A 22,593-nucleotide genomic window follows, 5' to 3' on the forward strand; every position below is an offset into this window, starting at 1 on the left:
GAGCAGCACCTAACGACTTAACCTCGTCACCTGAGGAAGGAAACTCAGAAGCCGCAGCCCCACTCACATCCACCAGAGGAAGCTCATGGACAGAACCAGCCGAAGTACCACTCATGACCACAGGAGGGTGCTTGACCACAGAATTCACAACACCGGGCATCACGTGTCATAACACCAAATCACAGCCTCATGACCGCGAGTGCCGACAAAGCTGGAACAGAACCGGCACGAGAGGTGAGTATAGGTATTATTATTTTATCGGGGACGAATATTTAGTTTAAGAAGGGATTGTCAAAGTAGTGGACAACCACTTTAAGGTTTATGCAAATATTGTAACAATTTTTTTTTTGTCTTAGGAACTAAGGTAGGTTATTGCTCATCCGTAATGAGGTTCTCACAACTTCTTCAATGGGTAAAGTTGCTATGTGCTTGCGAAACGAAGCAACTTTGCAATTCACCTGTTATTAAAAATCCTTTCTCAAGAATAAATGGAATGAATGAAGAATTAATTTTTTAATTCTATAGTTTACTATTTGTTGACTAGGATTCCGACCATTTCTGCTGTCTATTAGAGGTGGACGATTTCAAATGCAAAGAGTGCAGCATTTGCAAGCAGCTGTTTGCTGTTCAGCTTCCTAGTACAGCTCTGAAGATGGTTGTAACGCTGGATGTGGCCAGTTTCAGAGCCCTGCACTCCTCTGAGCATCATGGACGAGAGCAAAGTTTGGGCCAGCGATGTAAACATGTCACTTGTATGAACTGTCCATCTTCAAGAACGCACTCTCCCCCAGCATACAGGACACCTGGAGTCTGGGGATGTATGTGTATGATGTATGTATGTGTATGTAATGTATGCATGTATGCATATGTGTAAAAATGTATGTAAGGTATGTATGTATGTGTATAAAGGTATGTAAGGTATGTATATTGTGTATGTAATGTATGCATGTGTATAAAGGTATGCATGTATGTGTATGTATGTGTATAAAGGTATGTAAGGTATGTACATTATGTATGTAATGTATCCATGTGTGTAAAGGTATGTAAGGCATGTATGTATGTGTATGTAATGTATGCATGTGTGCATATGTATGTAAGGTATGTATATATGTGTATGTATGTATATAAAGGTTTGTAAGGTATGTATATTGTGTATGTAATGTATGCATGTGTGTGAAGGTATGAAAGGTGTGTATGTATGTGTATGTATGTGTATAAAGGTATGTAAGGTATGTATATTGTGTATGTAATGTATGCATGTTTGTGAAGGTATGAAAGGTGTGTATGTATGTGTATGTATGTATATAAAGGTTTGTAAGGTATATATATTGTGTATGTAATGTATGCATGTGTGTAAAGGTATGTACGGTGTGTATGTATGTGTATGTATGTATGTAAAGGTATGTAAGGTATATATATTGTGTATGTAATGTATGCATGTGTGTAAAGGTATGTAAGGTATGTACAGTGCCTTGCGAACACATACATCCATTACATACACAATATAAATACCTTACATACCTTTATACACATACATACACGTAGATACAGTGCCTTGCAAAAGTATTCGGCCCCCTGGAACTTTTCAACCTTTTCCCACATATCATGCTTCAAACATAAAGATACCAAATGTAAATTTTTGGCGAAGAATCAACAAGTGGAACACAATTGTGATGTTGAACAAAATGTATTGGTTATTTTACATTTTTGTGGTAATTCAAAAACTGAAAAGTGGGACGTGCAATATTATTCGGCCCCTTTAACTTAATACTTTGTTGCGCCACCTTTTGCTGCGATTACAGCTGCAAGTCGCTTGGGGTATGTCTCTATCAGTTTTGTACATCGAGAGACTGAAATTCTTTCCCATTCTTCCTTGGCAAACAGCTCGAGCTCAGCGAGGTTTGATGGAGATTGTTTGTGAACAGCAGTTTTCAGCTCTTTCCACAGATTCTTGACTGGATTGAGGTCTGGACTCTGACTTGGCCATTCTAACACCTGGATACGTTTATTTGTGAACCATTCCATCGTAGATTTTGCTTTATGTTTGGGATCATTGTCTTGTTGGAAGACAAATCTCCGTCCCAGTCTCAGGTCTTTTGCAGACTCCAACAGGTTTTCTTCAAGAATGGTCCTGTATTTGGCTCCATCCATCTTCCCGTCAATTTTAACCATCTTCCCTGTCCCTGCTGAAAAAAAGCAGGCCCAAACCATGATGCTGCCACCACCATGTTTGACAGTGGGGATGGTGTGTTCAGGGTGATGAGCTGTGTTGCCTTTACACCAAACATATCGTTTGGAATTGCTGCCAAAAAGTTCAATTTTGGATTCATCTGACCAGAGCACCTTCTTCCACATGTTTGGTGTCTCCCAGGTGGCTGGTTGCAAACTTTAAACAACACTTTTTATGGATATCTTTGAGAAATGGCTTTCTTCTTGCCACTTTTCCATAAAGACCAGATTTGTGCAGTGTATGACTGATTGATGTCCTACGGAAAGACTGTCCCACCTCAGCTGTAGATCTCTGCAGTTCATCCACAGTGATCATGAGCCTCTTGAATGCATCTCTGATCAGTCTTCTCCTTGTTTGAGATGAAAATTTAGAGGGACGGCCGGGTCTTGGTAGATTTGCAGTGGTATGATACTCCTTCCATTTCAATATGATCGCTTGCACAGTGCTCCTTGGCATGTTTAAAGTTTTGGAAATCATTTTGTATCCAAATCCGGCTTTAATCTTCTCCACAACAGTATTACGGACCTGCCTGTTGTGTTCCTTGATCTTCATGATGCTCTCTGTGCTTCAAACAGAACCCTGAGACTATCACAGAGCAGGTGCATTTATACGGAGACTTGATTACACACAGGTGGATTATAATTATCATCATTAGGCATTTAGGACAACATTGGATCATTCAGAGATCCACAATGAACTTCTGGCGTGAGCTTGCTGTACTGAAAGTAAAGGGGCCAAATAATAAAATAATATTGCACGCCCCACTTTTCAGTTTTTGGATTTCCACAAAAATTTTAAATAACCAATAAATTTCGTTCAACTTCACAATTGTGTTCCACTTGTTGATTCTTCACCAAAAATGTACATTTGGTATCTTTATGCTTGAAGCAGGATATGTGGGAAAAGGTTGAAAAGTTCCAGGGGGCCGAATACTTTCGCAAGGCGCTGTATCTACGTGTATGTATGTGTATAAAGGTATGTAAGGTATTTATATTGTGTATGTAATGGATGTATGTGTATAAAGGTATGTAAGGTATGTATATTGTGTATGTAATGGATGTATGTGTGTAAAGGTATGTAAGGTGTGTATGTAGCTAAATTGTTAAAAAATAATAATAATTTTAAAAAATCCTCCAGTTTTGTGTTTGCAGCTTCAATGCATATCTATATCTTTCTATGGTTGCACAAGTATAATCTAATAATGCAGTAAGGGGATACTCCACTCCATGAAATGCTTTTTGATGAAGAGGAGGAAGATGGACAGGTAACACATTATTGCAGAGACAGACTACGCACAACTTTTTATGGAAGATGCAAAGCTGGTAGCATGAATAATACAGTAATAAATCATTAATCTGCCTTCAACTGGATCAGTCAGGTGCAGAATTATTAACATTCTGGTTTAACAGATGTAGAGGAGTGAAACAAAACTATTCCCATCGGTAATAAATGTGTTCCAGTAAGAGTGTGTGTGGGACAATATAAACTAATGACAACAATCTTAGCAAGCAACATGGAAATTCAAGGGTATATTAAATTAAATGAAAGAATTTCAGTAAAACAAGGCTCATTTTTTCATACAATTTTTGGTTCATATTTTAAATTGAAAATCTGATAAAAAAAAAAAAAGTAAAATACAGTGCAAAAACGTAATGCACAGCATCAAAGATTGTGTGGACTTTAGGGCTAACTGCATGGTCTCAAATATCCGTGCCATAGTTGCAAAATTTGTTCCAGATGTCACATTATGCAATCGAAAGGCCTCAATCTGCGGAAAACCCGTAAAAAAATAAATCCACATAATGTTACCCAAATTTTGGGAAAACCTGCATCATAGCAAAGGCTTTCCTTCATGTTTGATCACAGTCTAGTAAATTGGCTCGTTTTATCTGTAAAATCACAGAAAAAATGTTGGCATTTGTTAGAAAAATGTTTTTAATTATTTTTATTGTTTATTTTTAGTACCCCATTGAGTCTATGGTGCTGGACATGAGAAAAAGGGGTTACATACAGAATACCAATATAGATTTTAATGAACAAACTAACAATGACAGACTGGAACAGAGGGGAATATGGTCCGGCCCTTGTGGGCCTACAGACTACAGCAGATGTGGTCAAAGTGTGGCCACCGGACCACATGCGGGTTGGCTGTTCTGGTGTGGCCTGCGAACAGGGACAACCCAAGGGCTTTATGCAGTGGCGTCCAGCACCATACGGCTGTCCTCCACCCGGTGTCTCACTTTCACTAGCATCTGTATCCTCGGGATTTGGATACCAGTGAAATCAATGATGAAACATGGAGCAAATGGCTTTAGCTCCCTCTTCCAACACTGAGCCTGTGCTTCTGAGAGTACAGCAAGTGCATGGGATCTGTGCAGGGAACACCATATTTTGCATGAGGACTGTGTGGGGGATATCATACTGCGCATGGGTGAGGTGGGTACTTCATTCTGTATGTGGGGTGTATGGGAACATAAGTGTCTGAGCGGGTGTGTGGGGACATAATACTGTGTACAGGGGCTGTGTGGGGACATAATTCTGTGTAAAGGGGCTGTGTGAGGACATGATACTGTGTAAGGGGCTTTGTGGGGAGATAATACTGTTTAAGAGGACATTTTATTGCTTTTAGGGATATCCTACTGTGCATGGGTGCTGTGTGGGCACATCATTCTGCATGTGGGCTGTGTGGGATGATAACAGTGTCTGAGGGGCTGTGTGGGGACATAATACTGTGTAACCGGGTTGTGTGGGGACATAATACTATGTAGGGATCTTTGTGGGGAGACCATACTGTTTGAGGGGACATTTTATCTCATACTATGTGGTGACATCATATTGTGTGTGGGGACTGTGGGGTCAGCTTATTGTATTTATATAAACTTTATAAAAAGTAATGAATTATATTGTGTAGATTTGCAGGCTACATATAAGAATACAGGGTACAATAGCCCATATCATCACATGTACATACTGTATTAACAGTAGCAGCGAGTCGCCATACTTAATTCTGTTCAATATTAAGTGACACAAATTAATATAAAACAATTATAAGAAGAAGAATTAAGTCTCAGTCTCTCATGTGGCCCCTTGGAAAAATGAATTGTCCACACCTGGTCTACAGGTTAATGGGGAAGGAGACAGTAGGTTGGGGGTTTTCAGTTGTTCCGGTAGTGGTGAGATGGTAGTGGCGTCATTGCAGGCTGTAGGCTTTCTTGAAGAGATGGGTTTTCAAGTTCCGTCTGAAAGTTCTGAATGTGGTGGATAATCAGACGTGTTGGGGCACAGAATTCAAGAGGATGGGGGATATTCAGTATTGGAAAAATCTGTCCTGAGTACAGATTTTACCCATTAAATGAGAATGAAAGATCTGTCCAGTAGGAGATCTGATAAAATACTGTTTATTACACAGTTGCTTATTTTCATGTGAACTACTGATTTATGAAATAAAAATTAAATGACGATTACTCGTTAATGAAGCAATTAAAACCTCTCAGATGTGGCTTCTGCCGCAGAAAGTAAGTGCTCATATAAATATTGATGTCGCAATCCCTCGTTCTTTTCTAGCAAATTAAGACTTTCCTAAGACAAAGTGTTGCAGCATAACCCGCGTGTTCTCTGATTGTGTCAGGTAAGTAGATTAATGACAGCGATGTGAACTGCCAGCCTCACAGTGGAAGTCATGTTTGGAACACTTACAGTTAGATTAATCTCTGCGTGGCACCGTGCCGACCTTTGCAGCGACCTACACAGACGTATCCTACTCCTGCAGGACAAACATATTTTTTTTTACTGCAGGTCCTGACATTGCATTGAGTTTGCATATCTCAAACATTAGGTAACTAAACACAAATTTATCAGTCATTTATCAGTCAAGGGCAAATGGAAAGCTAGAAGATCTCACAGAATATGATACACCGCTGAAGCTGGCATCATGCAGACTCTGGATATCCTCAGCATGGGGCCGCCCGCTGCTCAGCTGACATTATCCTGATTATCTGTGTAGTATTTAAAGGAGAATAGCTTACACTGAGCACTTATGCTGAATGCATCAATAGGGTTCCATTCAGCTGGCATATGGAAAAAATTCTCTGTGGGAAACACTGGGCCGGTATAACCCTTTCTTCGTATAGTATAGGACGTCACCCATTTATCCGGCTTGGCAGACGCTGCATTCATCCTCGTAATGCGCCAGGGAAAAAGTTCTTCTCTGTTTTATATATATCTCTGACTTGACTCCTGACTTTTCTACCTTGCGCTGCCTGCCCTGACCCTGTGCCTGGCTCACAGTTCTGCAAGAGTTGTGTCTGATCTGACCCTGGCTTACACATGATTACGCCTCTGATACTAAACTCCAGCCTGTCGAAATGTCAATTATTATCAGCAGTGACTATTCTGGAAAGAAAATTGTGATTCCCATAAAGGAGAGCTGAATAACAGCTCGTTTTCTAGACTCTTCTCCCTAAAAGCCATGGTCCCCTCTCCAAGAAGTGTGTTTGAGCTCCTATACCTTTGACAGCAAAGGCCTCTTGCGCCATCAAGGTTACAAAGAAAAATATATAAAAATGTGTATAATTTGCACACATTACAACATACTGCAAAAACGTTGCACTAAAAAATACATACCGCACACTAGTCAATTATTAGAAGGACACAAGCCACACACCAATCACATAGAGCAGCACATATTGCATGACTTATTGGATATTGGTTGTGACTATCTAAAACACAGATGGAAGGAGCTACCGCACTGACCAAAACTCGAGAGGCTACGAGAGCTTCTTTGATCATGTACTTAGGCTACGTTCCCATGTCCAGTAATCATCAGTTACAACGGATACAGCAGCAAACCATTAACAAAAAAGTTGTGGAGACACAACTTTTTTGTCCAGTTAAAACACATTTTTGTAACTGGATCCGTTTTTTTAACATTGCAGTCTACGAAAAACTGATCAGTTAAATAGCCGTTTTGTTCCAATTGAAACTGGTCCAGTGAGCAAAAGAACGAATCCTTTTCAAATGAAAGAAATATGGTTTGGCTATTTATCTGATCAGTTTTCCATAGATTTCAATGTTAAAAAAAACGGATCCAGTTGAAATCAGTTGTTTTTTAGCTGGACAAGCAAATTGTGTCTGCACAACATTTTTGTTAACGGATTGATGCTGGATCTGTTCTAACTGATGATTACTCTGCTATAGCTTTTGTCCAGCTCAGGTTCCCCTATGCTGAATGTTATACCAAAAGGGAGAAACCAACGTTCGATATATATACTAAAAGGGATTAATGTCCATGCATAAATTATAAGTAGCATGAAAGTTGTCAGAGGGTGGTCACTTTTGTAGACAACAGTGAACATAGTTATGTCTGCAGGTACGATTACTGTCCTTCTACTACAAACTCTATATGCAATGTTATAAGGCAGAAGTCCACAACCTTTCTGACCTTGAGAGCCACATCCAGCTATGAAAGAGGGTCATGAGCCACATTTAGCTCTGAGAGAGGATCCTAAGCCACAACCAGCTCCTTCCCCACTCATAGTAGGGACACCCAGAGACCCAATTACCGGTATAATGACAACCAAAGCTTTTCCACTGAAATCACACCAAGGCAGTATGTCAAGCGCCACAGTTTCCGGTCTCACCCCATTTTGATCTGCTTTTCTGTACAGGGCTACACACAAAAATCACCATTTAGAGATCTTCTCTTAATAGTTATTTACACCTGTTGCTAATGCACCAAGCTGGCAGACAGTCGTGAGTCACACATCATAGGCCAGAGAGCGCCATGTGGCTCCCGAGCTACAGGTTGGGGACCCCTGCTATGAGGGTTCGCCCCCTGAAAAGGGCACCAAAAAGTTCCAAAAGTATCCCTACTGACATCCCTGCAAAATATACTCTCCAGTAGCTCTCATCCTGCCACACACTTATATAGATGACCAACAATTAATAGTTCTTGTTCTTTTACTGTTCGCAAATGTTTCACATCCAAATATGCCACATGACTTTTGGCTACAGTTGAGTTAATCGATTTGAGGCCACTTAAATTTTTCTTTGAAGTTCAAGAAAAATTAAATTCACCAGAATCCACATTTTTTACCATTTGCTTTGGGACAATCTAGCAAAATGGTAGCTGGACGGTCTTCATTTGGCTGCATTATAAAAGGTTGGGAAAGGGTTTATAAAAATGCATACTGACCTCTCCTAGTCCCTTTCCATACCTCTCCCACCACAGCCAGTCCTTCAGTCGGCACTTCTGTCTTCTTTATTCTAACTTCGTTCCAGTTGAGTCTTCCATTCACTAGGCCCCATGCCGCCCATGTGGAGCCGAACGTCAACGACATGTGTTGTTCTAAACAGGACTGCTTTTGATAGCGTGGAGCCAAGTGAACAGACGAAACGGCCAGAAGGAAGGTTGGGGTGGAAGGGTTGATTTGGGGAGGACCAATGGCATTTTGACAGGTACGGGAGGGCTGAGGAGTGGTGAGCATATGGTTTTATTTTTTTTCATCCCTTTCTGGCCAATTTGTCTTGCTTACAATTTATTTGATGCAAAGAGAATTTTGCACCACAAATAGAATTTCAGGACATTCGCTCAACTCTTGTTTTGATGCTCAAAAAGCAATATAAGTCCAGTACCATAAAAGTAACCTGGTCAGGCCCTTCAAAATATAAAATTTATGATACCAAAGTGCAATAGATTCCCTTATCTGCATAGCCAATGCCCCATTTAAAACAAAGACCAAAAAAATAATTTTGAAGACATAAATCAAAAAAACAATTAGCTCACTTGCTGACATATCTAAAGTAAAAATCTGAATATGAAATTGAAAAGATTGTGCTAAACTCTCAATTCAGACGGCCCTAAACCCCAGTATGGACCGTGATGCATAGACTGTCCCTGGGGCTCTTGACCCAAACTCGACAGCCTCATAGGCTTATATGTGGATGCTGACTTCTGGCAGAAGACCGGACTGGTCAACATGGACACTACTCGCGTCATGCTACATAGACATCAGAATGAGACTTAAAGGAGTTGTCCCACGAACAAAGTACATTTTAATTACCATATATACTCGAGTATAAGCTGACCCGAGTATAAGCTGATCCCCCTAATTTTGCCACAAAAAACTGGGAAAACTTATTGACTCGAGTGTAAGCCTAGGGTGGTAAATGCAGCAGCTACCGGTAAATGTCAAAAATAAAAATAGATACCAATAAAAGTAAAATTAATTGAGATATCAGTAGGTTAAGTGTTTTTGAATATTCATATTGAATCAGGAGCCCCATATAATGCTCCATATAGTTCATGATGGCCCCATAAGATGCTCCATAGAAACATTTGCCCCATACAATGCTGGCCCCATTAGATGCTCCACACATTATGCCCCATAAGATGCCCCATACATTATGGCCCCAAAAGATGCTCCATACATTATGGCCCCATAAGATGCTCCATACATTATACCCCATGAGATGCTCCACACATTAGGCCCCATAAGATGCTCCATACATTATAGCCCCATAAGATGCTCCATACATTATGGCCCCATGAGATGCTCCATACATTATGGCCCCATGAGATGCTCCATACATTGTGGCCCCATGAGATGCTCCATACATTGTAGCCCCATATGATGCTCCATACATTGTGGCCCCATACAATGCTCCATACATTGTGGCCCCATATGATGCTCCATACATTGTGGCCCCATACGAAGCTCTATACATTGTGGCCCCATAAGATGCTCCACACATTTGCCCCATTTGCTGTTGCTGCGATTAAAATAAAAAAAATCACATACTCACCTCTCTTCACTCAGGCCCCTGGCACGTGTATAGTCACCTTCCTCGATCCACTGCTGCGCGCTGCTCTGTCTTCCATCCTCTGCACTGACTGTTCAGGCAGAGGGCAGCACACACACTAATCGCGTCTTCACGCCCTCTGACCTGAACAGTAAGTGCAGAGGATGGAAGACAGAGCAGCGCACAGCGGTGGAATGAGGAAGGTGACTATCGTGCAATGTTCACCTCCCCCAATATACTTACCTGCTCCCGGCCCGGTCCCTGGCAGCGTCTCACTGTGAGATGGTCTGCGGGAGCCGGCGGCATCTTCCTGTGTTCAGCGGTCACGTACCGCTCATTACAGTAATGAATATGTGTCCATATTCATTACTTTAATGAGCGGTACCTCGTGACCGCTGAACACAGGAAGAGCTGCCCGGAGACCATCGGACATGCAGGGACAGCGCCAGGAGCAGGTGAGTATGTCACCGCGCCGCTCCCCCACCAACCACCCCGCTGACAATGACTCGAGTATAAGCCGAGAGGGTCACTTTCAGCCCAAAAAAGTGGGCTAAAAATCTCGGCTTATACTCGAGTATATACGGTAGTAGATCTTAGAATAAAAATAAGTTCCGTACTTGGATTTGTTAAAAAAAAAATGTTCCTGTTCTGAGATAATCTTATAAACTTGCCCTATGTAATATTGGTGTCTGACTGTACAGGAACATGGTCTCCCACATCTCCTGGGCTGGGGAGGAAGTAAAAGACTATACAGATATTACAGCAGGGGATCACAGTTGCTGTTTTTTGTAAGGAAAAACATTTTCCTGCCTAGTTAAAAACTTGTTTTACCTTGCATATAGAATCAGCTGTGATCCCGTGCTGACGGTGCTGTAATGTTTGTATACTCTCTTTTGTGTCCTTCCCTGCTAAGGAGATCTGGTATGATCAGACCATATTCCTTGTACAATCACAAAAAGACTGACTGGCACTTCCGAACTGATGTGAACAGGTGCCAACTAGAAGCAGATACCTCCATATACAATAAACAACTAATTTAGAGAGGTATTTACATTACACACATTAGGACCCATCAGTTTTGAGACCACATTGTCGTTGGTTGATGGGCATGTATGAATTGGCCATGTGCTAAGTGTCTCATTTTTTCTAGTATCCAGAAGCCATATTGCTATTCACAGTTCATATATTTCACATTGACATGCTTTAGCACTACAGAGCGCAACTTTTTTTGTTTATTTCATGTTCCTGTACAGTCAGACACCGAAATTACACAGGGGCAAGTTTATAAGATTATCTCAGCACAGGAACATTTTTTTTTTTAATACATCCAATTGTTGAACTTATTTTTATTTTAAGACCTAGTGATTAAATTAAAATGTAATTTTTTTTGTGGGAAAACCCCTTTAAATTTAGCAAATCAAACACAGTATGGAAACACTAATACATCAAACACCTGTTTTACATGTAGAATAGATCACACATTTGAAGGTACAACTGGACATCTATACATGTTATACATAAATAGTAATTACATGATATTTCAGTAATACGTTAGTCATAGTAAATACATTTCACTTTAAATTAATTTTACCAAATGCTTCTGCGCCGGAAATACAAGGCATTTCTTATATAGGTAAGTATTAATGTATTTCTCCTACCTCCAGTGGCGCTGACCAGTAAAGATCCAGACGATGTGTTTGTTGGTAGCTTTCCATTGTTTAGCTGTTTTACTCTTTTTAGATGGGACTTTCCATTGTAATGAATCTGTGCCTGGGCTGCAGAGTTCAGCTGAATGTTGCACACTTCACATAACGAATATAAGATTTTTTTCTTTTCACTAGAGAATGGGCAGTCCGTCCTGTCTGTCCAAGTCACTTTTTCCTCAAAGCACCGTAAAAACATTGCCGCGCTCATCCTTCCATTTTCTTGCCCGTAATCGGGACTCAATGACCGCTTCATACCTGCAAAATTAAAACATTGATTTCTTTAATGAAAACACAGTTTTTTTAAACAAATGAATAGCAAAATGCTAAATAAAGAAAACAATGAAGTGTAGATTTTGTATATATAACTATTTATTTGATTATATTTATTTGCATAATATAGATAGCTAGATAGACAGAAAGATAGAGATAGATAGATATTAGATAGATAGGAGATAGATATGGGTTAGATAGATTATAGATGATAGATAACAGATCGATAGATAATATATAGATAGATAATAGATAATAGATAGATAGATAATATATAGATAAATAGATACTGTAGATACATAGATTCACCATCTGCGACTCTGCATGATTGATAATGATTAATCCCTTAATGACGGAGCCAATTTGTAGCTTAACCCCCTTCATGACCCCAGCTTTTTCAGTTTTGCATTTTCGTTTTTCGCTCCCCTCCTTCCCAGAGCCATAACGTTTTTTTTTTATTTTTCCGTTAATATGGCCATGTTAAGGCTTATTATTTGCGGGACAAGTTGTACTTTTGAACGACATCATTGTTTTTTGCATGTCATGTACTAGAAAACAGGAAAAAAATTCCCAAAAAAGTGCAAAAAAAGTGCAATCCCACACTTGTTTTTTGCTTGTACTTTTTGCTAGGTTCACTAAATACTAATACTGACCTGCCATTATGATTCTCCACGTCATTATGAGTTCATAGACACCAAGATGTCTAAGTTATTTTTTGTCTAAGTGGTAAAAATATTTTCCAAACTTTGCTTAAAAAAAAAAAACATTGCACAATTTTCCGATACCCGTAGCGTCTCCATTTTTGTGATCCGGGGTCGGGTGAGGGCTTTTTTTTTTTTTGCGACAAGCTGATGTTTATAATGATACAATTTTGGTGCAGATACATTCTTTTGATCACCCGTTATTGCATTTTAATGCAATGTCGTGGCGACCAAAAAAAGTAATTCTGACTTTTAGAATTTTTTTCTAGCTATGCCATTTAGCGATCAGGTAAAACCTTTTTTTATTGATAGATCGGGCGATTCTGAGTGTGGCGATACCAAATATGTGTAGGTTTGATTTTTTTATTGTTTTATTTTGAATGGGGCAAAAGGCGGTGATTTAAACTTGTATTTTTATTTTTTTTCCATATTTTTTTTGTTTGTTTTTTACCTTTTCCATGCTTCAATAGCCTCCATGGAGGCTAGAAGCTGGCATAGCCTGATCAGCTCTACTACATAGGAGCGATTGTGCAGTTCGCATAGAATTGCTGCAATGTTATGAGCGCCGACCACAGTGTGGCACTCACAGCAATCCAGCATCAACAACCATAGAGGTCTTCATTAGACCTCTGGTTGTCATGCCGACGCATCGCTGACCGCCAATCACGTGACGGAGGTCAGCGATGCGCTCATTTCCGGCCTGATGGCTGGAAGCGCTAGTTAAATACAGCGTTTGACAGCGGCATTTAACTAGTTAAAAGTGGCGGGTGGATCGCAATTCCACCCTCGCTATTGCGGGCACATGTCAGCTGTACAAAACAGCTGACATATCCCGGCTTTGATGCAGGCTCACCGCCGAAGCCCGCATCAAAGCGGGGGTTCTGACCTCGGACGTACTATTCCATCCGAGGTGAGAAAGAGGTTAATGACCAGGCCAAGTTTTACAATTCTGACCACTGTCACTTTATGAGGTTATAACTCTGGAACACTTCAACGGATCCCACTGATTCTGAGACTCTTTTTTCATGACATATTGTTCTTCATGATAGTGGTAAAATTTCTTCGATATTACTAGTGTTTATTTATGAAAAAAACAGAAATATGAGAACATTTTTAAAATTTAGCAATTTTCAAACTTTGAATTTTTATGCCCTTAAATCACAGAGATATGTCACACAAAATACTTAATAAATAACATTTTCCACATGTCTACTTTACATCAGCACAATTTTGGAAACACATTTTTTTTGTTAGGAAGTTATAAGGGTTAAAAGTTGACCAGCGATTTCTCATTTTTACAACAAAATTTACAAAACCATTTTTTTAGGGACCATCTCACATTTAAAGTCACTTTGAGGGATGTACATGACAGAAAATACCCAAAAGTGCCACCGTTCTAAAAACTACACCCCTCAAGGAGCTCAAAACCACATTCAAGAAGTTTATTAACCCATTACATGCTTCACAGGAACTTAAGCAATATGGAAGGAAAAAATTAACATTTAACTTTTTTTTACAAACACTTTACTTTAGAAACAATTTGTTTTATTTTCACAAGTATAAAAAGAGAAAATTTCTCCTAAATACACTGATGCCCCGTATGTGAGCTTGTAAGAGAAGGAGTGCCGTTTGCCTTTTTCAATACAGAATTGGCTTGAATTGAGATCGGATGCCATGTCGCGCTTGGAAAGCCCCTCATGTGCCTAAAAAGTAGAAACCCCCCACAAGTGACACCATTTTGGAACTATAAACATAAGGATGAATGACCTCAGGGAGATCAAAACATCCAACACCGTGGAGACACCATCACGTGTTTCTTAATAGCCAGTTTCCTACTCCACACTGATGAGGGGTAAATACCCCAAAACAGCTGTCTGTGGATGGATACCATGTTTTGGCATAGGTGGTTTTCCTTTTTGGATGCTGCCCTTCCCGTGGTTGTTCCTTCCCGGTGAAAGACCTGGCTATTTATTGCTTGCATTGAGAAACACGCGATGGTGTCTCCGTGGCTTTTCTACAACTATTTTGGAACTATACCTCTGAAAGAACTTATGTAGATGTGTGGTGAGGTGAGTATTTTAAACGCAGAGCCATGAAAATAAAAAAAATCATTTTTTTCCCCACAAAAAAATGATTTTTTTTTTAGCCCGCAATTTTTTATTTTCACAAGGGTAACATGAGACATTGAACCCAATTTGTCCTGAGTACGCTGATGCCCCTTATGGTAGAGCTCAGAAGGGAGGGAGTACAATTTGACTTTTTGATCGCAAAATTGGCTGGAATCAATGGTGGCACGATGTCGCGTTTGGAGACCCCTGATGTACCTAAACAGTGGAAACACCCCATTTCTAATGCCAACCCTAATCTCAACACACCCCTAACCCTAATACCATAATCCTAATCACAACCTTAACCCCAACACACCCATAACCCTAATCCCAACCCTAACCATAACATAATGGGACGTGCACAGAATGGTAACTGTGGGGGCAGATTACTGCACGGAGCACCAAGAACCCTTCACTTACATAGTGTGAGGCAGCGACTGGTGTTCTTTGTGAGGGTCGCTATGTGTCCCCCAGGATGCGTTCAGAAGCATATTAGATCTCCTGGAGTGCCTCTGCCTTGTCACAGCAGGATACCTGTGAGTCACAAGGCAAAATAAAAGTAAGCATGAACCTGGTCAAGCTATTTGGCCAGGGCATTGTTCAGGAAAACCCGTTATGAGTTTCTGTTTTTGAAATGGACTGCATGAAGGTAGTGGGTTCAGTCCGTTTTCTCCAGGCCAGATCTTACAAGTGGCCCATGGCCACAAGTTTCCAATTTGGAAAAAACCCTACAGGAAGGGTTTGGGTGTGTCAGTGAGGAGTTTGCATGATGTAGAGCAGACAGTTCTGCAAAAGCTCTGCCTGTGTGAGGGAACACAGAGCCCAGCGGAGCGAACTCCTGGCGCCCCACAGCGTAATACAGGGGTGCGGTCGCCCTTGGCAACTGGACCCATTTATAGACTGTTTTGTTTACCAGCTGCGATCCAGAGGGTACCGTTTCTTTTGTTTGTGAGTTTTTGGACATTAATAAATCTCATATACTTATTTGACTTGCTATTTTTTGGATATAGTTGAGACGAATGTCTTACTTCAGAGCACCATCAACAGTTGGGCACAAACCTATTCCCTACAATTTAGCAATACAAATAGGGAGCGAAAGCCATAAAATACTGAATAAACTGTACAGATAATATGTGACAAGACAATGGTGGAGAAGATTAGTGTGTGAGGAAAATAGAATAGTGTCACACATGGTTTTTCAGGGAAATTGGAGGCTTTGGAGTAGTTTCAATTGCCAATGAATCGATTCACTGCTAATCAAACTTCTAAGTCTAATCGCTATTTGCAAATACAGACTACAAAAGCTAAATAATAAGTGTACATGAGCTACAGTTAGGTCCATATATATTTGGACAGAGACGACATTTTTCTAATTTTCGTTATAGATATTACCACAATTAATTTTAAACAAAATAATTCAGATGCAGTTGAAGCTCAGACTTTCAGCTTTCATTTGAGGGTATCCACATTAAAACTGGATGAAGGGTTTAGGAGTTTCAGCTCCTTAACATGTGCCACCCTGTTTTTAAAGGGACCAAAAGTAATTGGACAGATTCAATAATTTTAAATAAAATGTTCATTTTTAGTACTTGGTTGAAAACCCTTTGTTGGCAATGACTGCCTGAAGTCTTGAACCAATGGACATCACCAGACGCTGTGTTTCCTCCTTTTTGATGCTCTGCCAGGCCTTCACTGCGGTGGTTTTCAGTTGCTGTTTGTTTGTGGGCCTTTCTGTCTGAAGTTTAGTCTTTAACAAGTGAAATGCTGCTTAATTGGGTTGAGATCAGGTGACTGACTTGGCCATTCAAGAATATTCCACTTCTTTGCTTTAATAAACTCCTAGGTTGCTTTGGCTTTATGTTTTGGGTCATTGTCCATCTGTAGTATGAAACGATGACCAATCAGTTTGGCTGCATTTGGCTGGATCTGAGCACACAGTATGTCTCTGAATACCTCAGAATTCAATCGGCTGCTTCTGTCCTGTGTCACATCATCAATAAACACTAGTGACCCAGTGCCACTGGCAGCCATGCATGCCCAAGCCATCACACTGCCTCTGCCGTGTTTTACAGATGATGTGGTATGCTTTGGATCATGAGCTGTACCACGCCTTTGCCATACTTTTCTCTTTCCTTCATTCTGGTAGAGGTTGAGCTTGGTTTTATCTGTCCAAAGAATGTTCTTCCAGAACTGTGCTGGCTTTTCTAGATGTTTTTTAGCAAAGTCCAGTCTAGCCTTTTTCTTCTTGATGCTTATGAGTGGCTTGCACCGTGCAGTGATCCCTCTGTATTTACTTTCATGCAGTCTTCTCTTTATGGTAGATTTGGATATTGATACGCCGACCTCCTGGAGAGTGTTGGTCACTTGGTCGGCTGTTGTGAAGGGGTTTCTCTTCACCATGGAGATTATTCTGCGATCATCCACCACTGTTGTCTTCTGTGGTCGCCCAGGTGTTTTTGCATTGATGAGTTCACCAGAGCTTTCTTTCTTTCTCAGGATGTACCAAACTGTAGATTTTGCCACTCCTAATATTGTAGCAATTTCTCGGATGGGTTTTTTCTGTTTTCGCAGCTTAAGGATGGCTTGTTTCACCTGCATGGAGAGCTCCTTTAACTGCATGTTTGCTTCACAGCAAAACCTTCCAGATGCAAGCACCACACCTCAAATCAACTCCAGGCCTTATCTGCTTAATTGAGAATGACATAACAAAGGGATTGCCCACACCTCTTCATGAAATAGCCTTGGAGTCAATTGTCCAATTACTTTTGATCCCTTTAAAAACAGGGTGGCACATGTTAAGGAGCTGAAACTCCTAAACCCTTCATCCAATTTTAATGTGGATACCCTCAAATGAAAGCTGAAAGTCTGAACTTCAACTGCCTCTGAATTGTTTTGTTTAAAATTCATTGTGGTAATGTCTATAACCAAAATTAGAAAAATGTTGTCTTTGTCCAAATATATATGGACCTAACTGTATTTACATACAATTTTTCATGTAATATACGCTGCAATCAGTGGTGGACTGCTAATGGCGGCAGATCTCGCAACCACCATGGGACCTGAGGCCAGTACCGGCCTTCCCCTGCCTAGAATTATACTTTCACCTGCATCTGGATACAGATAGAGTTCAAATCAATGATGAAACAAGGCGTCGTCAGCTCTCTCCTCCATCATTCTCCCTGTGTGTCTGAGCTCTGACGTCTGAGCGCAGTGGGCGCCAATGATTTTGCAGCGGGGGAACAGGGAGAGGTGAGTAGTTTTCTTTTTCTTTTCTGCTGTACTCTTTTGTTTCGTGAAGTTTAAAAAAATAAATTCAGGCTACCCCCAAAGTATTTCCACAAAACACTCAAATTTTTGTAAGCATAAAGTAAACAGAGGAACCATATAGGGTATAATGCAGATCATGCACAGGCGGTAATATTTTAAACTCCTCTTCTATTATTCTTTATATTATTAGAATGGTTGTATAATAGTTAATTGATTACTAAGAGCTTGTTAATATATTACCCAGTGCTAAATTGGTTCCTGTTAAAACCCTTTGATTACCTACACTGGAAACCAATAAAAGATTGACATATGCATGTCATGATTTAACGGTAATAAGCAATATTGTAGATGTGAAGGACTAACACTGAATTCACAAATGTAGTGTGAAATCCCAAAGGTTCACTGTCAATAACCCCAGTAATGGAAAATAAAAGAAAGGGTAATCAGCACTTCTTTAGTTTAATGTTCTGAAACGAGTTGATGAGGACTTGAATTACTGTGTTTTTTACAGACACAGAGGAATTTTTCTCCATGGAACCTATCTAATTTTTAGATGATTTTCATCTAAAGGGAATGTGTAATAATGTGTACATGAGCTACGGATTAATTTTTTTTTTATTATTATTATTTTGTTTTGCTTATATAGCACTATCATATTCTGCAGCGCTTTACAGACATCATCATCACTGTCCTCATTGGGGCTCACAATCTAAATTCCCTATCAGGATGTCTTTGGAGTGTGGGAAGAAATCGGAGACCAAGGAGGAAACTCAAACATATACAGGGAGTAGATACAAACTACTAGCAGATGTCCTTGGTTGGATTTGAACTCAGGACCCCAGCGCTGCAAAGCAACAGTGCTAACCACTGAGCCACTATACCATTTTATTATAAAGGTATTTTTTTTTAACATTTTGATGTTTGTGTTTTTTTCAAGTATATATATATATACTGCATATAAATTGGCATCTTCTCTTCTTTCTATCACCGCTCTAGTCCCATGTGATCGCTCAGTAGCATAAGTCTACTCAGAAAGAGGCTTTATAGACTTACATTGAGAAAGTGACTTCTGGTCACACCTAAATAGTATAGCTGTGTAAGTCGGGTAGTTGGATTTCAGGTCAAGTAGGACAGTAGAGGACTGGAGCGGGGCCAGAGAGGACCAGAAGAGGACCAGAGTAATGCCAGAAGAGGACTGGAGTTGTGTTGGAAATCAGGTAATATTTTAATACAGTACACTTATACACCATTATATACATTATTATGACATACTATGGAACAAAAATTTTGATGAGACTTCTTTTTTAACATAAAAACCTTATTTGAACATTAAGTCATTTCCTTTTTATACATTGACTTTAAGAAAATGGGGCTAGAGTACAATGTATGTATGAGACAAAGTCCCTAGACAAAAGGGTGATAAATGTATGATTCCTGGTCAGTCCAACTGATGGGCCCCCACCAATCCCAAGAACAGGGCTTCGTTTAAATTGGGCTATGGTCATGGATGTGCAGTGCACCACAACTCTATTCACTGTCTATATATTAGACAAAGTCCCTAGACAAAATGGTGATAGATGTATGGTTTCTAGTGGGTCCAACTGATGGCCCCCCACCGATCCCAAGAACAAGGCTCTGTTTGAATGGAGCTGTGGTCATGGATGTGCACCACGACTCGGCCAAACCTATAGACAGTGAGTGGAGAAGTTGTGTGTACATGTGATCACCGCTCCATTAAAACAAGGGACTTTATAACCGCATTCTCAGGTTAAGTTGGACACATAGAGATCAGCAACTTATCTATCACATATCCGGTGGATAGGTGAAACTTTGTGCTAAGTTGGCATACAGCACTGTCTGGTCATATCGAGAGAGACCGATGTCTCCCATCGGTCCACTGATGAACCCTGATGACGCAGGGGAAAACTCATTGGGGCAATGAATGAGGAACTACAAATGATAAATCTCTATCTTTCTGATACCATATTGATAATAGATTGAATTGATCAGGGATATTTTTATTTCTTTAGATGTATATTTTTGTTACCCTTGGTATTATAACCAGTGACATTTTTGTCGACCTGTGTGGAAATTGGGTTAGTCATTTCTAAGAATTTTGCACAAGAAATGAGAGCTGTTGTCTTGACCATCATTGGCTTTTGTGACCACTCCTGTATGGGAGATTTCTGTGCCTCAGTCATTTTGAAGAATTATATATGGTTGTGGGCATACACCAAGGCGTATAGAATTTGGCTGTATACATCTATTTGTTCATCAGGTCAAATTTAACTTTGATATACATATATCATAATTCTTCTATTTTTCTTTTTTCTACTATTGTATTGTGTGTCTACAAATTGGGATAGGGTACAATATAGTGAGGAGGGACACTGACATTGAGCAGGGGCGCCACGCCATACAAATTAGGGTGCCAACCTCCACTGCCAGGAAGGGAGAAAAACAAGGGAAAGCAAGGGACTTTTTGGGTCCATGTGTACCGCTCCCTGGCTTTATTGTGACTGACCCTGGACACCCTGTATATATCCTTTAGTACCTTTGTCTGTCATATGTGGTGTTTATGATGAGTCCTATATGCTTTTAGAAATACTAATAAAAAGTTAATTTATAGAGGGTCTAATCTTTTGTTTGGTTGTAAAGATAGGTTGGGTCAAGTCCTCCAATATAAAAGTATCTTTAAAGCACTTCAATGCATTTATATACAGGATTCAATTGCGGATATTTTATTTTTATGTATATTTATTGAAAAACATTAAACCCCAAGGAGTACTGTATAGTTGTCCATTAATTGTCACATATAACATCCAACCGCTGAGAAAAATACAATTTTTTTTGCAGCCCATATACCAATATTTTTTTAGAATGTTTTTATTAAAATTTTTAGGATTACAAAATCATGTAATGTATATAAATAAAAGAAACGAAAGGAGTAATAAATGGTTGATTTGACTAATAAGAAACCATTCTAAATATAATCTTTTTGATTTGATATAAGTCAATGTAGCAATATAAATTGCTCTGCATTTGGTTAATCAACAATAAGGTAAGCTTAAACAGTGGCATCAAATGAACGCCAATAACAACAATTACCCATGCTTCCTCCTCTCTCATCAAGGAAAATTATAGAGAATGTAGAAGAAATAATAGCACAAGATATCATCCTCGTGGTGCTTGACTTTGTATCTCCATGTCACAGACTTAAAGTGAACCTGTCAACAGTATTTTGGTAAGTAAACTACAGAATTTTCATGTGGATGCTGTTATAGTGAATAAAATGATACCTGGGGTGAAGAAATAAGTCTTGTGGTTCTTGTGTAATCAGTGTTATAAATTTTCAGTTAATGAGATGCTCGGGACTGTAGGCAGAGTCTTGCCATCCTGCTCTAAGTCAGAGAAACCAAGAAGAGACCTTCCCACAGGCCGCCCTGAAACACAAACATGTTCCTCATCATAGAGACAGAGAGAGACACAGAGTGTTTGTACTTCGGGGCGGCCTGTGGGCAGGTCTCTTCTTGGTTTCTCTGCCCTAGAGCAGGAAGATAAGACACTGCCTACAGTTCCGCCCGAGAACACGTGCATCTCATTCACTATAAACTTCTAACATTGATTACACAAGAACCACAAGACGGATTTCTTCACCCCATGTGTCATGTTAATCAATGTAACACTACCAACATGACAATGCCTGTAGTTTACTTAGCAATATCCTCCTGACGGGTTCACTTTAACCTGTAGTGGAAAAATAAGGTAATATTTTCACAAAATCTCCCATCAACAGCTGTTAGTGAAACCATGTGGTTTGTCAAAAACTATCCTGTAAGATTCACGAATGTGGCAAGATAATAATTCTGTGAAAATCTCCGGCACTCATAAAACACTGCAACTGGCGATGTACTGAGCGGCACGGAAGTGGTGAAACACACAGTGGAAATTGCAATTAATGTATTGTGCACTGAGAAACACATTTCAACTTCAGTATGAGGTCTTCCTCAGGATCCCTTAAAAAACTTACAATGTGGCACAATCTAAAATGTTATTATTAAAATATTTTATATTGTGCCATGTTGTCGTTTTTTATGAACCTGACAATGACTTTGTGCCAAGGTTGAATCGCGTTGCAAAATGTATGGTTGCCAGTTCTGTGTCACTCAGTATAGGGCCAGCCGCAGATTTTTATCAGTGAACCCTCCCTCCTTGACTGGACTCTGGTTCAGGATTCCACTTGATCTATCATTTATGGTTCTTTGTTCGTATGTGGATGCTCAGACCAGGACCGATCAACTCAATGGTCAAAATCAAGTTATTTGACAACTGATGTCGTGTCCACAGGGCAACATCTAAAAGTGAGCGGAGCTATTGTGTTTCTTTGTATTCAATACCAGCTTTTAACTGAAGAAATAGGTCACAGTGATATGAATTGGAACAAACGTGATCATTAAGTCATAATCAATATGTTCAATCTACGTCATAGAGAAATATTAGTAATGCAAGTA

General features: G+C 39.8%; 1 protein-coding gene across 2 annotated transcripts in view; it reads right to left on the bottom strand.

Moving 5' to 3' along the window:
* Window positions 1-22,593, bottom strand: part of ZNF385B (zinc finger protein 385B) — a 724,391-nt gene that overhangs the window by 512,921 nt on the left and 188,877 nt on the right. For both annotated transcript variants that reach the window (XM_069733222.1, XM_069733221.1), the window contains exon 2: window positions 11,689-11,991. In XM_069733222.1, the coding sequence (XP_069589323.1) occupies window positions 11,689-11,989 (301 nt within the window). In that variant the 5' untranslated portion in view covers window positions 11,990-11,991. The remainder of the gene's footprint in view (window positions 1-11,688; window positions 11,992-22,593) is intronic.

This window comes from Ranitomeya imitator, chromosome 7, assembly GCF_032444005.1.
Source record: "Ranitomeya imitator isolate aRanImi1 chromosome 7, aRanImi1.pri, whole genome shotgun sequence".
Classification (NCBI taxonomy): Eukaryota; Metazoa; Chordata; class Amphibia; order Anura; family Dendrobatidae; genus Ranitomeya; species Ranitomeya imitator.